Below are 17,625 nucleotides of genomic sequence, written 5' to 3'. Positions count from 1 at the left end.
ATGTGATTCTGGGGGAGTTATTTCACCCACAGTTCCTCATCTGTAAACAAGGAGCTAACAGTACTTTCATTGTAGGGCTGTTGTGAGAATCAAATAATACATAAAAGGGGCTTTGCAAGGTCCTTGCCACCACAGAATCAGAGTTCAAAAGGTTGGCTTTTATTATTAATAACAATAAGTCATTATTTATTATCATTATCATTAAAGGAGAGAACCCACAGCCAACTGAACAGATTCGGCAAGACTTTAACGCAGGGAAGCCTGAAAAGTAATTCTGACGGGACAGGGTAAGAGAAGCTCTGCAGAGAACAAGGTCACGGGAACAAGAGCCGTGGAAGGACAAGAAGAAGTGACTTTCAGGGAAACAGCTAACAGTCTCAGATGAGGCTGAGGCAGAAGAGGGTACCTGCGGGGTCGAATGGAAGAAAAAGTCCAATAGGTAGGATCCTATCTTTTCATTCAGTGGGTAAGAGGAAACGGTTGACTCGTTTCATCACTTTCTCATCGTCCACTCTCAGGCCCTACTCCTCTGACAGTTTGGCAAAGCACCCACAGCTGAGCCTAGAGGCAGCTAAAACAGAGGGGAAGGGATGGTCAGGCGGGCCCAGATAAGGCTTCAGAGAGCAGGCAAAACGCCCCACTCCTGGGAAGGATGTCTGCAGATGAGACTAGCCTACAAACAAGCACGCTTGCTAGATGTGGGGAGATGGGCCCCGTTGAGAGAGAGCAGCATGCTACCTGGAGCTAGAGAGAAGGCCTATACCAGTCCTCCAGGGAAATGTTTACCTGCAGGGCATCCAGCTCGAGTCCGAGAGAGAGATCTGGACAGTCTGGGGCCTGTCCAGGACTTCCTCCCAGATACTCTTGACATGAAACAATCATCCCTGCAGCCCCCGTACATGCTGCAACTTGGAATGAGACCTGGGTCTGCAGTCCAGCCCTGCCTCGGTCCTGGTACCTCCGTGAGCAGTTAGGACAGGCACCGAGCACAGCACCCGGGGCACTGAAAGTGAGATAAGGAGGAAGCAAGCCACCTGTGTTGGCACATCAAAGGCAGGAGGGATCCACCGGGGTTACAAACACCAAGGCAAACCTCTCTGAGGGGTGATCCTGGAGGCGAGAACCAGCACTGAGACAGTCAAGCTGGAGCAGGCTTCAGCAGAGAAAGATAAGGAGATAAGGAGCAGAAGAGACTTTGGGGTAAACTATGGAAACTTTGAATGCCAATCTAATTCCAGTCAACACACAGATATTGAGCAACTGTAGAACAAAGCCCCTTATGCAGGGCAGGGCAGAGCAGCCACTAAGAAGCTGCTCACAAGGACACCTGCTGACAAGTTGCTTACTGGGACACAAACAGCACAAACTAGCTCAGGTCCGCTGCTGCTGGGCCCTCAGCGTCCAGCCAAGTCCCCTGGCACCTTTGGACCCAATCTCACTTCTAACTTACACTCACCTTAGCAAGTGCCCTCACCTTGTTACGCCTCCTGCAGAGGCCTCTTCTCGGTGACCAGCCATTCTGCTCACACTCAACTGGGAAGTGCTATTTCTTCCACCTTCTCCTCCCACCTTCCTCAGCCTTCCTCTTGCAAGTTCTAGTTGCTTAAAACTCACCTCTATCCCATAATAAAACCTTGGCTGCTCAAATCCAAGCCCTTTGATTTGAGCCGGACCTGCTGGCATCAAAAGAGGCTCACAGCTCGCCTCCTCCACAAAGCCTTCCCCAATCCGTGCCCGTCCAGCCCCCAGCCGGTCCATTTCTCCTCTCCCTGGCCTTAGCGGTTTGCCCTGATTTGCCAGCCTCTCCTGAATTTTCTCTTTCACGTCCTCCGTGGGCCGTACCTCGCCCACACCAGCTCTCTACAAACATCTGTGGCATGCTGACTTGCTGCTTACGTTCTGTTTCATTCTGTCTCCCCCAACCACTCTGTCGGCAGTTCGAGGGCACCTCATCTCCCAGGTCTTCTCTTAGCACCCAGTCTAGGGCTCTGAACGTGATAGGTGTGCAAAGAATGAGATTAAGAGTTCAAGAGTTTAGATAAAGTGCGGACGAAGCAGAAAAGCCGTAGCTGTGAGGGAAGAGAAATGCTGAGCACACCCCCCCAACACAACTGTTTGCATCACAGGCAGGGGAAGGGTGTCATAGGGAGGGCCAGGGCTGCTGGCAGCAGTGGGTTAGGGAGAAACAGGAAGGCAAGGATTTCTTGGTAAAGACTGAGGAGACTGGTTGTGATCTGGCAAAGATCGGCACCTCTTTGAGCCTCAGTTTTCTCAGCTACAGAGTAGGGGTAATGGTCCCTGGCCTACTCTTTCTCACAAAATGAATTTCAATCAGATTTTTAAGAATTTCAAAGCTGCCAGGGATCTAGGGACCTGGACTAGCCCCAACATTTGTGAGATGAGGAAAGGGATCCCCACAGGCGAAACAACTCAAAGTACACAAAGCAAAACGGGCTGGGAAGAACCTGTATAGCAGGTCCTCAAAGCCAGGGCTTCTGACTCCGTGCCCAGGAGAGCGCTTCCCGGAGGGCCCGCTGCTCCTCACTGTGCTTCGTTAACTGCTAAAAGCTGTAGAAATAACGGGCTGAGATCAGCCCCACCTCCTCCTAACCGAGTAGCTCTGGACAAGTCATTGCTTCTGGGGCCTCAAGCTTCCTCATCTGAAACTAAGTGGAATTACAAGAATGCCCCCCAAGGTTACTAGGAGGATCCAACGGGAAGCAGAGTGCAGGCACTTGGAACACGGAAAACCCTCGCCTTACACGCCACGGCTTTCTTCAGAGCTGAGCAACTTCCAGTATGATGGGGAACACCTGGGCTCCGGATTCTGACAGACTTGGGTTCGAACCCTCAGGGACCCCGCGCGAGGCATTTTAGGGCTCCGTGCGTCAGTTTCTCCATCTGCAAAATGGGCCCGAGAGCAGGAATAAAGCCGCCGGCGGCCCCCAGGGTACAGGGTGGAGGAGGCCGGGCTGCGCCCGCGCGGGAGGGATGCTCGCGGGCCCGGGGGACCGGGATGAGGGGTTCCCGGGGCAGGAGACGGCGGGCTCCCTCAGGCCGCCCCCGCGGGAGGAGGAGGGGAGGGGAGGCGCACGTCGCGTCGGGTCGCGCACAGCCCGCTGCCGTCTCCTCCAGCCGTCACTCGTGGAGCCCGCGCCGCCTTGGCGTGCGCGACCCTTACATAAGCGTCCCCCGCGGCAGCGCCGGCGCACGCCCACCCGCTCCGACCCGCTGCGGTAAGAGGAAGGTACACAGCGCCGCCGGCACTCACCTCCTCGCTGCCGCCGCAAGTCGTCGCCACCGCCTCCACCGCCGCTGCCTCCACTGACAGGGAACAGCTGCGGTCTCCGCGCAACCGAACTTGCTGCAGGCCCGGTCCCGCCTTACGGACTTCCTACTGGCTCAGGCAGCCCAACCCCTCCTGTTATTGGGCTACATACTCTGTCACTCCCGCTCCCCTGCCTGGGACTCCTCCCTACGCCCGCCTGCCCATCACGTTTAAGCCTTGGCGCCCCACGTCGGCCCCGCCCCGCGCGTCCCCAGCGGGCCCCTAGATTGGTGACGAGGCTCAGGGAGCCCGCCTCTGGCGCACCACCGCCTACTCCCTTTTCTCCAGAGCCCCACGTGGGCCGCACGGCCCGGGCCGCGGCCCGCAATAGGCGGAAGTGGCGGGGCTCTGGCCGGCTGCGATTGGCTGTCGGCGGAGGTGGGGACGAGCGATTCATTCACCCGAGTAGCACGTGTCTCCGAAAGCCGCAAGCATAACAGATCGCACCCGGGCTCAGGGTTACCGGCTAGACCCAGATACACGCAAGCAGATGGAGAAGAGTTCGGAGGGAAAGGGTTTGCGAAGAGCAGAAGGCACTTGCGAAGGCGCTGAAGCACACAAGTTTACTTGATTCTCCCCTTTAGCAGCTGTGGGGATAGTGGTGATGGGCAGGAATCTCTGTGTGACCTTGGACAAGCAACCTCACCTCTCTGAGCCTTAGTTTCCCAATTTGTAAATGGAGGCCACTCAGGACTTAGAGGATTTAGAAGGCTTGCTGAACGGAAAGCTTCATAAACTAGGCTCTGCCAACCAGAGGATACGGGAGCGACCAAAACAAACCAAAATTTCTGCCTCCCAGTGAGAAAAAACACATAAAAAAGATTATACATCATGACAAAGTTGGGATTCATCCCAGGGACACAAGGGTGGTTCAACATACGCAAATCAATCAATGTAATACATCACATCAACAAGAGAAAGGACAAAAACCACATGATTATCTCAATCGATGCAGAAAAAGCGTTTGATAAAATTCAACACCCATTTATGATAAAAAACTCTCACCAAAATGGGTATAGAGGGAACATATCTCGACAAAATAAAAGCTATATATGACAAACCTACAGCCAGCATAGTACTCAACGGCGAAAAACTCAAAAGCTTCCCACTAAAATCTGGGACAAGACAAGGATGCCCACTATCACCACTCCTATTCAACATAGTCCTGGAAGTCCTAGCCACAGCAATCAGGCAAGAGAGAGAAATAAAAGGAATCCAAATTGGAAAAGAAGAGGTAAAAGTGTCACTATATGCTGACGACATGTTACTATATATAGAAAACCCTAAAAGGTCCACACAAAAACTACTAGAGCTGATTGAAGAATTCAGCAAGGTAGCAGGTTACAAAATTAACTTTCAAAAATCAGTTGCATTTCTTTACACTAACGATGAATCAACAGAAAAAGAAAGTAAAGAAACAATCCCCTTTAAAATAGCACCCAAAGTAATAAAATATCTGGGAATAAATCTAACCAAGGAAGTGAAAGAATTATACACAGAAAACTATAAACCATTGATGAAGGAAATTAAAGAAGACTTTAAAAAATGAAAAGATACCCCATCCTCTTGGATTGGAAGAATCAATATTGTTAAAATGGTCACACTGCCCAAGGCAATCTACAGATTTAATGCAATCCCTATCAAATTACCCAGGACATATTTCACAGAACTAGAACAAATCATAATAAAATTTATATGGAACCATCAAAGACCTAGAATTGCCAAAGCATTACTGAAGAGAAACAAAGAGGCTGGAGGAATAACTCTCCCAGACTTCAGACAATACTATAGAGCTACAGTCATCAAGACAGCATGGTATTGGTACAAAAACAGACATACAGACCAATGGAACAGAATGAGAGCCCAGAAATGAACCCACAAACTTTTGGTCAACTAATCTTCGACAAAGGAGGCAAGAATATACAATGGAATAAAGACAGTCTCTTCAGCAAATGGTGTTGGGAAAACTGGACAGCAGCATGTAAAACAATGAAGCTAGAACACTCCCTTACACCATATACAAAAATCAACTCAAAATGGATCAAAGACTTAAACATAAGACAAGATACAATAAACCTCCTAGAGGAAAACATAGGCAAAACATTATCTGACATACATTTCAAAAATTTCCTCCTAGTAGAAATAAAAGCAAGAATAAACAAACGGGACCTAATGAAACTTACAAGCTTCTGCACAGCAAAGGAAACCATAAGTAAAACAAGAAGACAACCTACGGAATGGGAGGAAAATTTTGCAAATGAAACCAACAAAGGCTTGATCTCCAGAATATATAAGCAGCTCATACAACTCAATAAGAAAAAAATAAACAACCCAATCCAAAAATGGGCAGAAGACCTAAACAAGCAGTTCTCCAAGGAAGACATACAAATGATCAAAAGGCACATGAAAAAAATGCTCAATATCACTAATTATCAGAGAAATGCAAATCAAAACTACAATGAGGTATCACCTCACACCAGTCAGAATGGCCGTCATTCAAAAATCCACAAATGACAAATGCTGGGGAGGCTGTGGAGAAAGGGGAACCCTCCTACACTGCTGGTAGGAATGCAGTTTGGTGCAGCCACTATGGAAAACAGTGTGGAGACTCCTCAAAAGACTAGGAATAGACTTACCATATGACCCAGGAATCCCACTCCTGGGCTTGTATCCAGAAGGAACCCTACTTCAGGATGACACCTGCACCCCAATGTTCATAGCAGCACTATTTACAATAGCCAAAACATGGAAATAGCCTAAATGTCCATCAACAGGTGACTGGATAAAGAAGATGTGATATATTTATACAATGGAATACTACTCAGCCATAAAAACTGACAACATGACGCCATTTGCAGCAACATGGATGCTCCTGGAGAATGTCATTCTAAGCGAAGTAAGCCAGAAAGAGAAAGAAAAATACCATATGAGATAGCTCATATGTGGAATCTAAAAAACAAACAAACAAACAAACAAAAACAAAGCATAAATGCAGGACAGAAATAGACTCATAGACAGAGAATACAGACTTGTGGTTGCCAGGGGGGCGGAGGGTGGGAAGGGATAGACTGGGATTTCAAAACTGTAGAATGGATAAACAAGATTATACTGTATAGCACAGGGAAATATACATAAAACGTTATGGTAGCTCACAGAGAAAAAAATGTGACAATGAGTGTGTATATGTCCATGTATGACTGAAAAATTGTGCTGAACACTGGAATTTGACACATTGTAAAATAATTATAAATCAATAAAAAATGTTAAAAAAAAAAACAGAAGACAAAAAAATAAATTAAATAAAATAAATTAAATTAAAAATAAAATACCATCAGATGGTAATTAAAGCATGGAGGAAGAATAACCTACTTCCAGACAGCTGGGAGGATCAAGGACTATGAGACCATCTTGTTAACTAAAAATTGATTATTGATTGTGGAGAGACAGTACAACTCCATTCTCTTCTCTGTGTTGTGTCTGTTGCGTTTGTCTCTCCAGCTGCCTTGTCTTTCCTTCCACATGTCTGGTTAAACTCCAACCTGGGTCAGTCCAACACAACTATTTTAGTAGCAGAACAAGGACTAAAATCCCTGTTCTCCAGATTCACATATTCATTCAATTAACAAATATCTTTTGAGCACTTAGTAGGGGCCTGTTGCTATGGCAGAGACACAGAAGTGGGGGGGTGGGGGTGGAAAACATAGCCTCTGAACAAAGAAACTAATTGAGAACTAGAAAATGAACTGCTGAGAACAATAGTATGGATTCTGAATAGTTAGCTCAGGCATACAAATTAGTTCAAGTTTGATTAGGAAACAAGACACTTCTCCATCCAGGCTACGTCCGACCTCCAGACTGAGATCCCCAGGAAGACAAAGTTGGGAGGCTTATTCCTCCCAGATAGAGAAAACTGCCCAGTCAAAAGCCTGAGTGGGGAGTCCAATGTGGCTAGACAAAGCATTTCTCAGTGTGGGCTTCTACGCTAATGTCACTAGTGACAGAATCTCATTGAGACAAGGTGCTAGTGGGAAACACAGATTCCTGAGCCCCACCCCATGGTTCTTATGCATATTAACCACCAGATCAGAGGTCTTAGAATCACCAGCAGAATACCATGTAAGTCCACCTCTGGGGAGTGGGATCTCCTTCATTGCATTGCTAGGTTTAGAAGTTCTCCAAATGGTTCTCATGTGGGTCAGGGTTGAGACCCACTGAGAGGCTTTAGAGAAGTTATTACCCAGACTTCCTTGATGTTAAGAACCCCCTGGAGCTCTTTAAAAACAAAACAAATTCCTGGACCCCATGCCCCTATGGATTCTGATTCACAGAGTGGGGCCCAGGAATCTTTTTATTTCCTTTATTATTTTTTTTTAAACAATTTCCAACTTGTTACCTTGATTCTTGAGGCCCAGGAAGCTTGGGAAACTTGGCTGAGGTCCTGGGAGATGCAGGGGGGGAAGTGAGGCGGGACAGACAGGCTGAGACCAGCCTGTGGTGGGCTGGCCAGGATATGCATAGGCATCAGGGCTCTGTTGGGAGAGAGTGGTCCAGGGGCAGCTGCAGAGCTCAGGGCTCCTGTTAGGCTGGGGATACATGTGACTTATTGTTTCTTAGTAACTATCACTTTTTGGAAAGTTCTTGGATTTTGTTTATCTTCTATACTCCCCTCCCCTCTTCACACCTGAACATCACCTGTACAAAAGCTGACTTTGGCGCACAGCAGATGCTTAATATATAGATGGCAAATGAAGGAATAGGTACCATCAGCCCACACTTGGTTGAAACTATGCCCAGAGGCTGAACAGAGTCCAATAGAGAGAGGAGTCCAGAGAGTGCAACATCTAAGGGGAAGGGGAAAGTTTAAGAGAGGAGACACGATCGGACAGGGAGGAGCACATTCTGAGAAGGGAGGGTGTCACTGTGTCAACAGTCCTGGGAAGGAGAATGGGGTGGTGGGGGCAAGGAGATGCATTCACTCCACAGCCATGTCAGCAGCACCCAGTAGAGATACAGTGAAAAGGAGGTACTTTCCCCATCCCCAAGCTTGCTCCCAGACCAATAAGGTGCAGAAACCTCAAAGCACTCCACTTCAAAACAGTATGGTGCTGTGCTAGAGACTGCTATGAGTCCATGAGGGGTCCCTTACCTCCATGAGAGGGGGCTTGGAGGACTTCCTGGAGGAGGCAAACTCGATAAATACATACATACATACATACATACATACATACATACATACATACATACATACATACATATATCAAGAGTTTATCAGGTGAATATATGTAAAAAGGATCCTATACATGGCCCAAGCAAAGGCTGAGAGGCATGATGGAGTCAAGACGTGGAGAGGGTCCTTGAGGTCAGCTTACCAGCAAGTTCTCACAGCCTCAGAGGGGGCTGTGGGGAGGGCCAAGAGCAGTTAGGACTGAGGAAGCTTGGGTTAAGCAGAAGCATCCAGGTAGATGCAAGCTCCCAGATAAAGCCATGAACTCTTCAAACTAAATAGTCACTATAAACCCAGAAACAGCCCACCCCTCCGTATTTACAATTCAGAAGGCCAGCTTTGTCCTGAGGATCTCACAGGACAACTTAGATGTCCCAGAACCCCATTCCTGAGATGACAAAAGAAAATCACTTTTTTTTTTTTTAATTAACCAAATTCTGGCAGTTCAAGCTGAGCCGCAGATAGCCTGGCTGCTGGTAAGACCACAGGATAAACCATTACTGATGGAAAGACAGGGCAGGGCACTAGGCTGTGGTGAACATGCCCCCTCACTGCCTAAAGCATTGACACACCAGGCCTTCTCCGGAGGCTGGAATCGTGTCTCCATTCTTCTAAGCCGCACAGACCCTCACGGTGTGTGATGGGGGTAGGGATGGTTCAGGAGTAGCTCTTCTGCTCTTTTTGATATGTTTCCCTCCCCCCAGGTCCTCAAGGGGTCCAGGCCACTCCGCCCTAGACACCCAGGCTCCTAGGGTAACTTCCATACACAAGCCCATCCCATCATGGGATCTCTACAAGTCAGTCAGAACTTCCACCTGCCAAGGTGGGCCTTGGTCTAGCAGATCACAGCCCCAGCACTTCTCCAGATCCATACCAAGGCCACTGCCCACAGGTTAAGGCAGAGGAGGGTAAGATCCTCCTCCCCGCTCTGAGCCATAATTCCTCTGGGCCTCTCAACATACCTGGACAGAAATCCTGTACCCATTTTGCAGGTGTGGATACGAAGGCTCAGAGAAAGGAAATGACTCCGCTCTGGATCACAGCAGTAATCAGGGGCAGAGCTGAGATTGGACTTCCAATCCCCTGACCCCCAGGCTGTGCTCTTTCTGCTCCACACTTTGGTGTCAAAGAGAAGACAAGAATGTTTAGAATTTAGATTTCAAAGGAAGAGGTTTGGTTTGAAATTTGAGTCCTAAGATTACAGTCCTCAGAGGTGGAAAGGCCTTGAGCAATTATGTTTCCAAGATTTCCTGCAAGAAACAGGCCTCCTAGGATATGACTGTACAGACAGCTTCTTAGTCCCCTGCTCAGACCTGTCTATGCAGGGGGCTTGTGATAGGGCCCAGTAACCGGTGTTTTTTTAAACAAGGAAAGTTTGGGGCACCCTGGCTAGACCCACTCAGCCCCATTTTACAGATGAGGAAATAGGCTCAGACAGGAGAAGGGGCAGACCCACCGCTGACAATCACCAGGTCCTGCATATTTTGAAAAAGAATGCAAGAGCATCCGTATTGCCAGCTCTGGGGCCCTGAAATTATTACTCTTAAATGCTTTGTCTAAACTGAGAATAATCCTCCCCTGATTCCTCGGCCTGCTATCAGGACCCCATACAGGAAGACATTGCCTGGCACTGCATGAGAAGGTGAGAGCTTTTATAACCAGCAGCATCCTTATTATTTATCGTTCCCTTTGATTGATGTCTCCAAGTGGTAAGATAACCAAAATCTCATGTTGAACTTGTCAGCCTGTCATTCTAACTTCCTGTGGGGAAATGAAAACCAAAACAATGGACATAAATGATATCACTGTTCTGAAGTAGAAGAACTAGCTCCCCTAAAATGTACAGTACTATAAGAGCTGCTCAGGCCAAGAGATAAATCATCAGTTGAAACACACACAAACATTTTAAAATCAAATATGTGTATCTTCACAATCTCTTGCCTCATTTCTGGTGGGCATTATGTTTTCAAGGAAAGTTCCAATGGCATTAAACGTTAGGCTGTCTGGGTTCTGTCTGATTGTCCTGTGGGGTGCATGAAGACCCAAGTCCCCCCCAGGGTAGGTGGAACACCCATTTGCTGAGGACTCTGTTTACTGGCCTGACTCTGCGGGGCTGCATTCAAGGCCCACTACTGACTGTGTGTCCTTGAACAAGTTGCTTCACCTCTCTGAGCTTCTGTGATTTCATCTTAAAAATGGGGCTAAACTCCAGAGGGGTGTGAGGGTGAAATGTAATCACAGAGGTAAGGCTCCTGGAGTGAAGGGCACACTCCAACCCTGTTGTCTCCCAAGATCAATTACATTCCTCTTCCTGGCAAGGAAGAGTGGGCTCCAGTTTGCCTTTCCAAATTCTTCTCCCACCCAAGAGGTAACCCTTTGCATTCCCAGGCTTTGGTTACCCATCTCCACTGCAACAGTCCTCCCTGCCCTTGAGGCCAGGTTCTAACACCACCACCTCCAGGGAGCCTGCCCGGATTCTCCCCACTCCCAAGCCAGATGTAGTCTCCCATTCTCTTCCATGCACCCTCAGCACCTGGTGTCTGTTTTAAGGCACCTTCCTTTATGTACATGAGAATCCCTCGTTTTCTAAGGGTAGAGATTCTACCTTGCTCCCCTTGGCCTCACTTCCAGCCTAGACATCTCAGAACAAGGTCTTGCCCACAGCATGTAAATGTGGATTAATTTCATTGGCTCACTAATAAGAAGGAACATCTGGGCAGGCTGACCCAGGTTGCAGCCTTCCATGCATCTAAGCCTCACAACCTTGACCAGCCGTTTAAGTCTCAGACCACTTTCAGAAATAAATACTGTGTGTTTCATTAATTTGTGTGTGTGTGTGTGTGTGTGTGTGTGTGTGTGTGTTTCATTAATTTTAAGGCACACATTTCTGCCCTCCCATTTCAACCTCTGAAGCGGGGCTGCATCTTCCAGTGAATGGGTGGTGTATAAAATAATGCTACCTTTCAATTAATGCCATCTTAGACTTGATGAAATAAATTATCATCCCCATTTCATAGCTAACTGTTGGCACATGAGGTTAAGCTTCTCACTCAAAGAATCAGCCACCACTGAAAGTGCAAGTCTTTCAACTCAGGCAGCATGATGGGCTTGGCACCCAGGTCTCACGAGTTAGCAGCCTCCATGACCTCCAATGATCCTGCCTCCTGGTGTTCATGCCCTTGTGGGAGTCCCTCCCTTGGGTGCCACCTGGACCTGGTGACTCACCTTGAAGGAACAGAATATGGCAAAAGTGAAAGGAGATCATTTCCGAGATTAAGTTCCCCAAAGACTCTGGCTTCTGCCCACCTGCCATCTCTCGCCCTCTCACTTGCCAGCTCCAACTGAAGCCAGCTGCCAGGTTGTAATCCCTTGAGAACAGCCAACAATTTACAAGAAACTGAGGCCCTCAGTGCAACAGCCTGCAAGGAGCCAAGTTCTGCCAATAATTTTGGAAGCAGATCCACCCTCAGTCAAACCTGGAGGTGACTACAGCCTCCTGATTGAAAACCTGTAAGGAACCCTGAACCAGAGGCCCAGCTAAGCCATGCCTGGATCCCAGACCCACAGGATCTGTGAGATCACACATGCGTGTTGCTTTAAGCCACTAAGTTTTGGGTAGTTTGTTACACAGCAATAGACAAATCATAGTCTCCAATATTTAAAACCAAGCATTGACTGTGTCATATCCTGGGGACAGAGATGAAAGAGATGTTGTCCTGGCCTTCAAGAGACACCCAGTGTGGTGGGGAAATCATCCTGGTGTGACTGCTGCTCCTGTGTGTATCGGGTGGGCTGGAGAGGGGACTGCCTCCCCAATAGGGGCTGAGGGGTTGGGCAGGCTTCCAGGGGAGCTGTCACCCAGCAGGGTCTGAAAAGGTAAGCTTGCCAGGTGACGAAGGCAGGGAGGCAGTGGGGAAGGAAGAGAACACATTATTTTCTCCTGGTCCTCCATGGATTTATGGATTTGGGAAATTGTTGTAAGATTACACACTTGGCATAAGGGTATTCGGCAGCTATATGCGTGACACAAGAGTGAGTGATTCACCCCAACACATCTCAGAAGCCTGTGAGTCATCCACAAGCTCTTTCCGGCTCAGACTCTGGGGAGAATGGGGATTCGAGTTAACTGTGCCCGGGTAAGGGCGTTGAACACTGTGTGATGGTTTTGTTGCTTTTTAACCAGGTCAAGGTTGGCTGGAGGGTTAGGCATTAGAGGTGCGGTCAGGATTGGAATAGTGATCACAGTCCTGGGACAGCCTGGGCCAGAAGGTCAGAGTCCTTTTTCTCTGTTCTCTTCACACTGGCCCTGCCTTGGCTCCTTTGGCTGGGAGCTGAGCCTGTAGGGTATTAAGAGACCCTTCACCCAAAGAAGGCCTAGAAACTCAGAGAGAAAAGAGAGCAAGGCCAGGCGCAGGGGAGTCTGGAGTGAGCCGAGAATTGCAGCCAGTACTTCCCTGACCTGATGGGGTACCCAGTGCAGCATCCCAGACACTGAGGAAGGAGGACGGCGGCTTCCAGTCCTGCCTCTGCCACCAGCCCGAGGACAGGAGCAGAAGGGTGGGAGCACAGACTCTAAAGCCAGGCTCACTGGGGCGGGAGTCCCAGCTCTGCCACTTCCTGAGCCTGCTTAACTTCTCTGAGCCTCAGTTTTCCAACCTTCAAAATGGGGATCTACCAAATGAGGATAATGAGATCCACCTCATAGGAATATCATGAGGTATAAATGAAATATAGGGAGGAAATAGTCCCAGAACCAGTTTAAAAAGCTTAAAAAAAATAAAGGTTAAAACAAAAAGGTGTGGACCCAATTTGTGAAGTCCCCTTTCTACCCTCATATTCTATGATTCTAAGGATTGGCTGGCCCAGCCCAAGCACCTTTCTCTCTCCCCACTGTCTTGAGAAAAAGAGTTGCTGCTGGTCTTGCTTTTAGAGGCATCCACATTCATGATTTCATTTCATTTTCACAACAACCCATCTTACAGATGAGAAGACTGACCAAGAGGGGAAAGGATTTGTCCAAATCAATGAATACCAACTTACTTTAGTTGTGACTTCTACTTTTTTCTTTTCAAATGTCACTTTTTTTTATTGTTTTGGTTTTTTGTTTTTGTTTTTGTTTTTTTTTGCTGGGGGGTGTAATTAGGTTTGTTTACTTATTTTTCACTTTTTAAAATGGCAGTACTGGGGATTGAACCCAGGACCTATGTGCATGCTAAGCACATGCTCTACCACTGAGCTATACCCTCCCCTGCCGCCAACTCACTTTTACTGAGTACTTGCCACGTGCCAGGCCCTGTGTCTAGCACAGCGTCATCATAGTTAGTCCTCACGACAACACCTGAGTTATTTGTTCCTATTACAGACAAGGAGGCCAAGCGGGAGAACGCATCCAGCATCACACAGCTGTGGGTGATGGAACTGCGATTTACCCAGGAGTAGCTGGTCCTCTGAGCCTGAGCTCCTAACCCTATTCTCTGCTGGAAAACTAGGGCCAGAGCTAGGCCTGGGGGTAAAAATAAGCCTCCTGACTTCCAGACTGGAGCTATTCTGTTTCTTTTTTTAAATATCCAATTGTAGTAAAAAAAATTATATAAACAGAAAATTTACCACCTTAGCTGTTTTGACATGTACAATTCAGTAGTGTGACTTACATTCACATTGTTGTACAATCTCCAGAAGTTTTTTCATCTTGCAAAACTGGAGCTCTACGGCCATAAAACAACTCGCCATTCCCCCCCTAGGCCCTGGCAACCACCGTGCTACTTTCTGTCTCTGTGAATTCAACTGTTTCTAGGTTGGAGCTGTCCTGTTTCTTAAAAGCCCATCTCTGTTTTGCTGTTGAGCCATCTGTTCACATTGTCAATGAAATGAGTTTGGACAGCCAGGGCTACAGGAGTTCAGGGGAGGCCAAGCTCTTCAGGAGTTGGAAGGGAAGGCTGCCTGGAGGAAGAGGAGGAGGAAGCCTGCACCCCCTTCTCTGGGAGGCGGAGAGGTGGTGGTGTTGGTGACTCAGGGATGCTTGACCCCAGTGGCCTGCCCTTTGGTTCACAATTGCCACCTCAGCAACACCAACCTTTGTCCCCAGGGGTGGAGGCACCAGGCCATCTCAGAAGGCCAGTGGCTTGCCAAGGGGCTAGAGCAGTCCTGCGCCTGCAGCCTCCAGAGCCATGGGGACAGGGCTACGCAGCCAGTCCTTGCGAGGACCACGGCCCTCCTATGGCAAGCTCCAGGAGCCCTGGGGGAGGCCCCTGGAAGGCCGACTGCGCCGGGCGCTGAGCCTCAGACAGGGGCATGAGAAGTCCATGTCCTCAAATAGAGGCCCAGAAAGTCTGGATGCCCCCCATCAGGAGCGTCTGCCTGGGGACCTGGGGGACAAAGAGCAGCTGATCCAAGCTCAGCAAGAAGGCAGCCGGCGGTGGCTGAGGCAGTATCAACAGGTTTGGCTGAGGGTTGGTGGATGGAGGAGTGCTATGGGGGAGGGTAGAGGCTCCAAGGAGAGGGACCCAGGGCAGCGCAGGCTCAGAGGTACAAACATACAGGGCCATAGACCAGGAAGGTGAAGAACTGTCTGGGGAAGGGGTTGAAGAGAGAGAGATCCAAGAACTGTATTTCTGAGGGCACTGGCAGCATTGGGGATTTACCCCATAGGCACAGGCGAGTCATGAAAGGTTCTAGAGCAGGCTGTTCTAAGGTGATTAATCTATCAGTATGTTGGGTGGGTGGAGTTTGCTAGAGGCAAGATAATCAGCCAGTACAACTCTCCAGGGTTCCATCTTGTGCTCCCCTCTCCCCCAGAAAAGTGGGGATCAGGACCCCCTCAGTGGGAGCTGCTGGCTCCTGCCTCCTGCCTCTGGCCTCCAGGAGACTGGGTGACTAGTGTGTGGTGCTTCGGTCTCTGGGATCTACCACCACCTCATGGCTGGAGGTGGAACAGCACCTGAAGCCCACCCCTCAGTCATGGGACCTGAGCCTTGATCTCCCCTCTCCTCTGTCTTCCAGAAGATAAGAAGAAGGTGGGAGAACTTTGTCACCAGGTTCCCCAGCGTGACCCTGAGCCGGCCAGCCTCCCCAGAGGCCTTGCTGGGCACCAACAGCCAAGGATGCTAGAAGCGATGGGGGCCCTCACTGTACCGGATAAGATGGCCGTGACTGCTGACCTACCTCTTCGTGGCCCTCTGGACTGTGGATGGGGCGGCCTCCTCTACGTGGACTGCTCCAGCCTTCCTTACGTGGCCCACAGACGCTTCTGCTACCAGGACAGAGCACAATGAAGCCAGACCCGTGGCTGAGAGGCTCTGGCACGTCACCTGGTCACTGGGCCAAACCCCACCTGCCCTTCTCGCCAGCTACTAGTGGTGGGCGGGGCATGGGCCTCCCTCCCAGACTGCGAGCCCATCCCCAGGGCAAGGACGAGGTCTGGGCAGCCCTCAGTGCTGGCGCTCTGGGGCTGAGAGGCCCAGGCCCACGTATTGTCACTTGGGCACTCAGTCTCCAGGTGAAGGAAGCAGGGGGCGCCTTCCCTCCCCTTGTGACGGAGGGGAAACTGAGGCCCAGAGGGTGGATGGGGTCATTGTCTTCCATCTCTGGCCCCACCCCGATCCAGTGCCCAACACAGGAATAAAGGTTGCTGATCTGAAGTAAATGATTTTCCTACTGACTACCTCTTCCCCAGTCCCCTGTCAGCCCCTGTGAGGTCAGGCGGGGCCCAGGGCTTCCCAGCAGCACCGGGGTGGCTCCCCCGGAGGCTGGGCCTCTCCCGCTGCTTCTCCTGACTTTACTCTCCCTGTGCTGACCTCAAGCCAGCTTCGGAGGGCCCAACTCTCTCCAGCTCCTTGCCTTTGTGCTCACCCCCATGAGGGAGGGTTCACCCTGAGGATCAGAGAGGGCAAGGGGCCCGCCCAGGGCCACACAGAGGGGAGGGTCTGACCCCAAAAAGCCTGAGCTCCGTGAGAGACACTGGCACTTCATGTAGGGTCTCTGGGGCTCTCCTGGCTCAAGCTGACCCAAGGTCAAAGGTGAGGGAGCAGCTGCAAGCATCCTGGTGCAGAGTCTGTTCTGGGGTGGTGTGGGGACCTGAGGGCCCAACAGACAGAGGGGAGGTTCCCTGTTTCCCCAGAGACCAGAACACTGGCAGGGCCATTCAGGAACAAGAGGAATCCGGGGGGAAATTTTGTCCTAGACAGCCAACTGGGACAGGACTGGGACTTCCGGCTTGGTACCTGGACTATGGGAGCCCGCTGGAAGCTTCCAGCCCAATTAGTCACAGACTTTGGATGCCCCTTGCTCAGCCCCCTTCTGCAGTGGCCCCTACATGGGTCCCTGGGTGTCTCTGGGGAATCAGGAAGCAGAGTTTGAGTTTACGACTCTGACAAACCCTCCTGATGTTCAGAGGAAGAAACTGAGGCCTGGGGTCCTCTGTGCTCAAACCTCATCCTGGCCTCTTGGTCCCCAGAGATTCTCCAGCCCATCTCCTCACTGCTCTCCTTTGACTCAGCACACTCTGTGGCCAGTCTGTCCAGTTAGGAGCTTTAGTCATCCACAAGATGGAAAGTTCCACGGTGACCTGGCTTGCTCACCACTGGGACCTCAGTGCCTTGCTCAGGGCCTGGCACATAGTAGACTATTGTTGAGTGAATGGGGGACTGGCCCAAGGTCACCCAGCTGATGACTGAGCTGGGTTAGGGGTTTCCACTCAGGGGAGCATTTCCTACCTCAGCTTCGTGAGCAATCCCTTCATCAGAGAGCACGTCTCCAGGGCCCCCAGCAGACACACACACGTGCGCACACACATACACACATGCACATGCACGCACACGCACGCACACATACACACACACACTGTTAGGTTGTTTCCAAAGATAGCTGCAACCATCCCTCCCACGGCACATGCCCTTTGGCGTTGTCCTTGCCAAACCTCCCATCAAGAAGGCTATTCCATCTTCCCTCCCCTTGAATCCGGTGAGCCCAATAGAAAGCTGGAGAAATGATGTTCTGGGACTCCTGGGCCTAGGCCTGAAGAGACTTTGTAGCTTCTGTTTCTGCCCTTCTGGAAGTTGGCTACCTCGCAAAGGAG

At 49.8% G+C, this 17,625-nt stretch overlaps 2 protein-coding genes across 5 annotated transcripts in view; one reads left to right on the top strand and one right to left on the bottom strand.

Annotated features, from left to right (window-relative positions):
* Positions 1-15,818, bottom strand: part of PC (pyruvate carboxylase) — a 103,846-nt gene extending 88,028 nt beyond the window's left edge. The window contains exons 1-2 of one of the 3 annotated variants that reach the window (XM_074371672.1): positions 3,272-3,413; positions 2,763-2,901 (exon numbers count right to left, since the gene is read on the bottom strand). The gene's annotated coding sequence lies outside the window, so the exon portion shown is untranslated. Of the gene's footprint in view, positions 1-2,762; positions 2,902-3,271; positions 3,414-15,713 lie in introns of those variants that run through there. The other 2 variants (XM_074371673.1, XM_074371671.1) reach the window with 2 other exon arrangements.
* C10H11orf86 (chromosome 10 C11orf86 homolog) lies at positions 14,634-16,194 on the top strand. Of its 2 annotated transcripts, none has more exons than XM_010956699.3 (2): positions 14,634-14,989; positions 15,555-16,194. In XM_010956699.3, exons 1-2 carry the CDS (start codon positions 14,720-14,722, stop codon positions 15,657-15,659), a joined length of 375 nt encoding a protein of 124 aa, XP_010955001.1. In that variant the 5' UTR covers positions 14,634-14,719; the 3' UTR covers positions 15,660-16,194. The 2 variants fall into 2 exon arrangements, with proteins under 2 accessions (XP_010955001.1, XP_010955000.1); XM_010956698.3 differs by having other exon boundaries at positions 14,640-14,989; positions 15,552-16,194.
* Positions 16,195-17,625: the final 1,431 nt, after the last annotated feature.

This window comes from Camelus bactrianus, chromosome 10, assembly GCF_048773025.1.
Source record: "Camelus bactrianus isolate YW-2024 breed Bactrian camel chromosome 10, ASM4877302v1, whole genome shotgun sequence".
Lineage (NCBI taxonomy): Eukaryota > Metazoa > Chordata > Mammalia > Artiodactyla > Camelidae > Camelus > Camelus bactrianus.
Note: the sequence above shows the minus strand (reverse complement) of the source record. Positions and strands in the feature narration are given on the sequence as shown.